Source organism: Cyprinodon variegatus, unplaced genomic scaffold (assembly GCF_000732505.1).
Source record: "Cyprinodon variegatus isolate N-32 unplaced genomic scaffold, C_variegatus-1.0 Scaffold1693, whole genome shotgun sequence".
NCBI lineage: Eukaryota > Metazoa > Chordata > Actinopteri > Cyprinodontiformes > Cyprinodontidae > Cyprinodon > Cyprinodon variegatus.
In genome coordinates this window covers 47,555-55,044 of record NW_015152146.1, presented here as the reverse complement: position 1 = coordinate 55,044, position 7,490 = coordinate 47,555, and the positions used below count along the sequence as shown (strand labels likewise).

At 45.0% G+C, this 7,490-nt stretch overlaps 1 protein-coding gene across 1 annotated transcript in view; it reads right to left on the bottom strand.

The window, feature by feature from the left end:
• ufl1 (UFM1-specific ligase 1) overlaps window positions 1-7,490 on the bottom strand; it is a 17,355-nt gene that overhangs the window by 5,598 nt on the left and 4,267 nt on the right. Inside the window, exons 4-14 of the mRNA XM_015404317.1 lie at window positions 6,947-7,044; window positions 6,620-6,734; window positions 6,407-6,537; window positions 6,265-6,323; window positions 6,029-6,175; window positions 5,724-5,899; window positions 2,391-2,570; window positions 1,720-1,846; window positions 1,531-1,653; window positions 1,244-1,364; window positions 998-1,164 (exon numbers count right to left, since the gene is read on the bottom strand). Of these exons, the coding sequence (XP_015259803.1) occupies window positions 998-1,164; window positions 1,244-1,364; window positions 1,531-1,653; window positions 1,720-1,846; window positions 2,391-2,570; window positions 5,724-5,899; window positions 6,029-6,175; window positions 6,265-6,323; window positions 6,407-6,537; window positions 6,620-6,734; window positions 6,947-7,044 (1,444 nt within the window). The remainder of the gene's footprint in view (window positions 1-997; window positions 1,165-1,243; window positions 1,365-1,530; window positions 1,654-1,719; window positions 1,847-2,390; window positions 2,571-5,723; window positions 5,900-6,028; window positions 6,176-6,264; window positions 6,324-6,406; window positions 6,538-6,619; window positions 6,735-6,946; window positions 7,045-7,490) is intronic.

Sequence of the window (7,490 nt, the reverse complement as noted above, 5' to 3'; positions counted from 1 at the left end):
GCGCATCTCTCAAATGTCCCGGCCGCAACAACGCATTTATTGGTTCCGCTATCGGGACGGAACCAATAATGGAGAGCAGCTATTTTTTTTAAATAAAATTTTTTTTTTCAATTTTAATGTTTTATTTAGATGATAAAAATAAACCCTAATAAAAATAATCCTATTTATGATGTTTAAAAAATAAAGACCTACGAAAGACTGATTTATGACATTTTAATACCAATTAAGGCCTTAGTTTTATTTTTATTTTTAAGGACCTGCGGGAACCCTGTGATGAGTGAGTGAGTGATATGGTGTGAAGTTCTTATGAGATTGTTAAGTTCTGTTTTTGCAACCTATTTTTTAACACAATTGATCATTTCCTGGTTTGTTGGACTTACTGTTTATTCTCCACCTGTGCAAATAAAAAACAAATACTGCCCATCCGTTGTGTTTGGATTGGTAGATCTCAGCATGACATCATCTTCAAAAGTAGATCTTGGTCTAAACAAGGTTGGGCACCCCTGAACTAGGATAATTTAATCAAACATATTTTGTTGGCAGGTTTCTATGTTTTAAGTTAATTTAGGAGTTAAACTGTTTCAGAGGAGTGATCATAGTACTCTGCATCAGCAGAGCATCTACTGATTCGGCTTCTGGATAGACGAGTCTGAGTAGCGCCATCTCACCGCGGAGCTGAGCCCCACCTGGTTTATAGACGTACAGTGTGAGCAGGTAGATTAAATCAGAGCGTCGGGTGTTTTTCAGTGTGAGAACAAACATTGTGAGCTGGGAACTTTTAATCCCTGAGGTTTCGTCGTACAGTGTGAGCTGTAGCTGCGTGCAACAATTGAAAATATCGCACAGAGTATGCCCAGCTTAAGATAATCCATCAATGGAATCAATTAGAATATGATCATTTTACTTATTCCAGTAGGAGATTCCCTCATTTAAATCATTTAAGGTCTGTGGTTTTATGTGCAGCATGTAGTTAGAAGGAGTTGATGGTACAGGATACCTGAGAAGAGCTTGGTGCCTTTTTCAAACAGCCGGATGTTGTTGTACAGGTTGGTGATCTCCTCCTGCAGGTCCTTCATGCTTTTCTTCTTGCCGGCGCCTGAAGGCGAGCTGCTGGAGGACTGGAAGACGGAGCGCAGCACCTCCTGGTACGCTTTGCTCAGAGGCCTGCAGGCACAGGAGCAGCACTGACTGCTGGTGAACTGTTCAGGCAGGATGAACTCAGTGCAGACATGAGTGGTGTTACCTCACTAACTGCTCTGCCAGCTCAGAGAGGATTTCTTCAGGGCAGTCCGTCACTCTCTCCTCTATAACAGCAGCTATCTCCTCCTGCGCCATAAAGGGAGCCTCGCTCTGTTTGCTGCGATCTTGGCAAAGGTAAAACACAAGCTAATGAGCCTCGCTGGGATATTTCTGTTGCGTTTGTCATCCATAAAAAGCAAAAGAAGCTTAACAACCCGGGGGAAACGTTCCAGCCAATAAAGCTGGCTTTAAAATGCAAACAGAGACACAGAGGAAGCAGCTCTGCTTTACTTTGCTGTGACGCTCCGCTCTCCTCGTCGCTGTCCTCGTCTCTCCTCGTCTTCTTCTTGGTTTTCCGAATGCGGATCTCCCTGGCGTTGCCCCCTCCCCCGGCTTTGATGCTGCCGCTGCCCTCTGGGAGACAGAGGCACACGGGTTAGAGCCGCTCTGACGGCAGGAAGCAGACGCCTGCAAACGCACCTGCAGCCTTCTTCCTGCGCTCCGCCTCCCTCTTCTCCTTCTTGGACGGAGCGGAGCTCTCAGTCATGACGGACGCCTGCTTCAGGTCCTCCTCGGTTATCAGGAACACCGGATTGCTCTTCACCTCCTGAGGAGCAGAGATAGGGGCCCATAAAATCCATTTTATTTTTTCTCAAATTCCGTTTTTCCGCTTACATTTTTGAAAATTCTGTTTTTTCCGTTTTATGTTTTTATTTTTTCGCTTCCAATCAATGGAATGTTGACAAAACTTGCAAAACAATAGTCGCCCTGACACGTAAAAGTCAGGAGGGAACTGCTGGGCTCTGTACTCGGGGCGTAGCGTCGTGTTTCTCAACTTTTTCGCTGAAAGCGGAGCTGTGGAGAGCCGCTTCGCCATTTTTTCAATGTTTTGTGAGCGGAAATGACGGAGCGGGAGGGGTTGTGTCGCCCAGATTTGCATCCCCCCGGTGTGCATTTCCCCCCCAACATACGTTCTTCTCCCACACAAAAACAGAATTTCATTTCAAATGTAGAAATTCTGCGTTTACACTAGATTCCGCGTTAATTTGCCAATTCCGTGATTCCGTGATGGCGGAAATTATAGGGCCCTACAGACAACCAGAACCCTCAGAAGGAGTGAGGAAACGGAGTGGGCGGAGGGGAAGCTGTACCTTCTGCGCCTTCTTCTGCATGGCGTCCTCAAATAACGCCTGGCAGTTAGTGATGAACTTCTCGCTGACCACCACGGTGCCGCCCAGCACTCTGGCTTGGGACTGGACATTGGCGTTCCTCATGGCCTGGTTGATGAGCATCCCGACGTCCTCCGTGGACAGACAGCTGGGCAGGAGCGACTGGAAGGAGAGGAAACAAACAGATCAGGTAAATAGACATTGGGTTAGCTGTAAGCATGACGCAGCCACCGCCGTGCTGGGCGCTCGTAGAACATCAAAAAGCTGATGAATACATTTAGAGCTCTGGTGTTTACAGCACTGAGGCTGCACATAAAGAAACAATAAATCTAATAATCTAATAAAGCAGGAATGTGTTCAGGCTGAGTCACACCTTTAATCTCTTTTTTCCACGTCACCCTGACTCCGTACGGGGAGCAGTGTTGGTTTAGTCAACGATGAAGAAATCATTTCATTGACGCTCGTTTTTTTCATGACCATAACAAAAACTGACGAGCTAAACATGGATCTTTGATGACGAGTTTTAGTAAACGCGGCGAGACTAAATGACAAATAGCGGGTCGTTGGTCAGATGTATAAACTGCATCATCGTGCTGTAACCTGCCTAACAATATCCGCTGTCCTGCTGCGTCCTGTTTGATCCTGCCGCCCAACTGCTGAACAGCGTCGCTCATGCTGCAGGAGCACAGATGGAAGCAGCAGTGGAAGGGTCTGAGAAAATAACCCGGAAAGATCCAGGACTGCGCATTAAACGCCGACAAATTCTGCTCTGATCTTCCATTTTTGCTTGTGCAGAGATGAGTCTTTGCGATCGTGTAGCTCTGAAGCTGCGTTCACACCAAACGCAGCAGGAGCAGCTAGGTTACATGCAAAGTCAATGGTTGACACGCGTCAAGGTGCAGCGTTTTGAGCAGTAGGCGCAGCATGGCAAACGCGCTGCTGCTCGAGATGGAAAATGTAACTTTTGCTGCTGGACGCGCCGCATCAACCAATCAGAGATGCTGATCTGGGAGATGCCAGGGAGACAGACACATTGCTGATGACACAGAGCGCTATGATCACTCCTCTGAAACAGTTTATTAACGCCTAAATTAACTTAAAATGTAGAAACCTGCCGGCAAAATATGTTCATTTTTATTATTCTGGTGCCTGCAGTTTGGATTACGTGCATGGAAACTGCTTCCAGCCGCCGCAGTAAACTGCGAGGAGGCGACTGGGCCATAGGCTGCTGTTGAACGGGATTCCTAGTGTTAGCGCACTGCTGGTATGTGGGGGTCTGAGCGGCTCTGACAGAAATAATATTGGAAGGCAGGATGATAATCTGAGTGGACTGACTTCACTGATTTAGTTTTCAGGTGGATTTTCTGACTTAAAAACATATTAAAACTACTTTATTCCCACTGATCACAGCAAATATAGCTGCAAGGCAGAGAAAGGATAGGGTAGCTCCGCCCAACGCGCGTCAGACACACTTTTCGACCGCGCAGCCAGAGCAGCAAAGCTGCTTCAGCGTCAGAACTAAACTTGGACAAGCATCAAAAATGAAGCAGCAGACGCGTTTTTGCTGCTCTTGCTGCGTTTGGTGTGAACGCAGCTTGAGTCTGCACTTCACATTCCACACTGATGGTTCGCTCTCAGCAGTACGGCTCTTCCTGCTCTCGCTACTTAAAAAACTATGTGGCTGATCCTCCTCTGATAAGTGTAAAAAATCCCTTTGTCTATCTATCAGGATTTTTTTTCTTCCAGCTCACAAGAGGTGAAGCGAAACATAGTTTAATTTCTACCTAAAGGAATCCCTACATTATATCCAATAAAAATGTTTATTTAGATAAAGAGCCTAGTGAAAAGGCATTGATCTCGTTTCTATTTATTTAAATATGATGTAAATGTTTCCTTGTATTGCCATTAAAACATTTTCTCTGTTTCCTTTAAATATTTCAACATTTTAGCGGTAAAATAATGAAATATAGACAGAATTTGTCTATATTTGTAATAATGTAGAATTTATTGATCCATGTTTAATGTAGATCAATAAGTGTTTGCTTTGGGATGGAAAGCTTGTTTATCTAAAACGATTCCTTTATTGAACATTTTGTTAGCTTGTCTGTGTGCTATATAAACCAATATGTTAGATTGAACTAGTTTCCTAAGGTAGAAAACTTTAATCATGACTGTAAAGTTCCTTATGATGACATGTGTTGTGAATTGGCGCTATAGAAATAAACTGAATTGAACTTNAATAATATTGGAAGGCAGGATGATAATCTGAGTGGACTGACTTCACTGATTTAGTTTTCAGGTGGATTTTCTGACTTAAAAACATATTAAAACTACTTTATTCCCACTGATCACAGCAAATATAGCTGCAAGGCAGAGAAAGGATAGGGTAGCTCCGCCCAACGCGCGTCAGACACACTTTTCGACCGCGCAGCCAGAGCAGCAAAGCTGCTTCAGCGTCAGAACTAAACTTGGACAAGCATCAAAAATGAAGCAGCAGACGCGTTTTTGCTGCTCTTGCTGCGTTTGGTGTGAACGCAGCTTGAGTCTGCACTTCACATTCCACACTGATGGTTCGCTCTCAGCAGTACGGCTCTTCCTGCTCTCGCTACTTAAAAAACTATGTGGCTGATCCTCCTCTGATAAGTGTAAAAAATCCCTTTGTCTATCTATCAGGATTTTTTTTCTTCCAGCTCACAAGAGGTGAAGCGAAACATAGTTTAATTTCTACCTAAAGGAATCCCTACATTATATCCAATAAAAATGTTTATTTAGATAAAGAGCCTAGTGAAAAGGCATTGATCTCGTTTCTATTTATTTAAATATGATGTAAATGTTTCCTTGTATTGCCATTAAAACATTTTCTCTGTTTCCTTTAAATATTTCAACATTTTAGCGGTAAAATAATGAAATATAGACAGAATTTGTCTATATTTGTAATAATGTAGAATTTATTGATCCATGTTTAATGTAGATCAATAAGTGTTTGCTTTGGGATGGAAAGCTTGTTTATCTAAAACGATTCCTTTATTGAACATTTTGTTAGCTTGTCTGTGTGCTATATAAACCAATATGTTAGATTGAACTAGTTTCCTAAGGTAGAAAACTTTAATCATGACTGTAAAGTTCCTTATGATGACATGTGTTGTGAATTGGCGCTATAGAAATAAACTGAATTGAACTTCTGGTTTAAAATTTTGATTTTCCAAGTATTATTGTTCCCTATAAAGGGTTAAACAGCAGCTCGTCTCCAATCTGACCCTAACTGGAACTGATCGCTGCTAATGTTAGATATCAGCAGGTTGCTGAGCGGCTAACCTGGAGGTCAGTCCAGGTGGCGGAGTTAACAGCTTCCTCCACGGAGGCCTCCACCTGGTCGACCAGAGCCTGACCCACGCAGGCCGCCCGCAGGAACAGCAGCTTGTTGGCCTTGAAGCGTTTCTTGATGTAGCTGGAAGGGTCGGGGATGCCGAGCCGGAGCAGCGCGTCGAACTCTGCAGGGGGAAGATCACAGCAGGGGTCACGCCTCAGAGCAGAGGGCATCGACCTCGGCAGGTCAAAGACAAATCAGTTCAAGGAAGCAGAGAGAGAAGCAGCTAAAAGGAGAGAAATCAAGCAGAGACCTAAGTAGCCGTTCTGCTGAAGGAAGGAGTCCACCCAGGCGTTCTGCGTTCTGGAGTAGATGTCTGGGATGTACACCGCCTTGTCCTGGCGCCCCCCCACCACGCTTCCCTTCAGGCGGCCGCTGTTCACCAGCTCCTCCAACACGGCTGGGAGGGAAACCAACAGGTGAAGATGCAACAGGCTGCAACAGGCCGTCTACTTGTGACACTGAACGTTCAAGCTAACATCTCCCTACTATACAGCAGGTTCTCCTGGAATCCAAACGCTGCGATCATGCTGCTGACGGGCGTCGGTCTGCAGAACAGAAGAGGAAAAGCCAGCTGCGGTTACAGAACAGCTGCTGCCTGTGATCTGATCCGTGTGGAAGGTGGAAGCACCTGGTGATGGCACTGAACAGGCCTCTGATCCTGGCTTTGTGACGAGCGACGAAAGCTGTGGTGAAGATGATGCCTCTGTTGTACTGGTCCATCTCTCCCTGGATGAGCTTTCCCTGCCGCTTTAACAGCTCCTGAAACATGGAGAGAAAAAAAACAACAATATGTTTCTCCCTTCAAATGGTAAAATCCACCGCAGCGTGAGGAGCGGCTCACCTCAGTAAGGAAGTCTCCTGGGAGGTCGTAGGTTTTACACAGCTCTGCGATGCTGATCAGACCGGCCTCCTGCAGTTTGTCGTTCACCTCCTCAGCCAGGCGGTCCAGGTACGCGCTGCAGAGCACACAGATGGAGGAGGTGACGGAGCTGCCATCTTACTTGAACATTATTCCTTGATGACCGGACTTTTCCTTTGATCAGTTCCAGGACTGACAGTAAAGGAGACCATCTTTCATCCTGGATCAGACCAATAATCTCCTAGTAGCACAGATCAGCGGATGGAGGTCATCTTCCTCTGGTTCACTGAGGATGAAGCTGATACTCACTCATCGATCAGCTGTCCCAGGACCAGCTGGACTCCTTTATCTGACTTTGCAATGTCGCTCGCTCTGTTTTCCACATGGACCCAATCCACATTGAGGATCTAGAAGCATTAGAACATCAACATGTTAGCTGTGGAGTCTGAGCTACGGAAGACGATTAGGGCCACGGAAAAAATGAAAAAAAGTTAACTGATGTTTAAATATTATTTCAGTTTATTATGGAAAAAAGTCAGAATTCAGACTTCTTTCCCAGAATTATGGATCCTAATGTAGATGGGCACCATGAAGGAAAAGATGTGGAGCACTCAGCTTCACTGACAAAGATGGGAGTTGTTTGGCAGGGCCAGTAACACATTGGTGGAAAATGATGGAATCAGGCAACTTTTTAAGTGACCGAGGGGTCCCTGGTGATGCCATTTTATTAATGGAAAAATAAAGGGTGATTAAAACAAGAGTGCTAGTTTAGTCTCTAGACATGGCTACAGCTGGATGCTGACATGATTGTTAGCTGTCAGAATTCAAGAAAAAAGTCAGAATTGGGAGATTA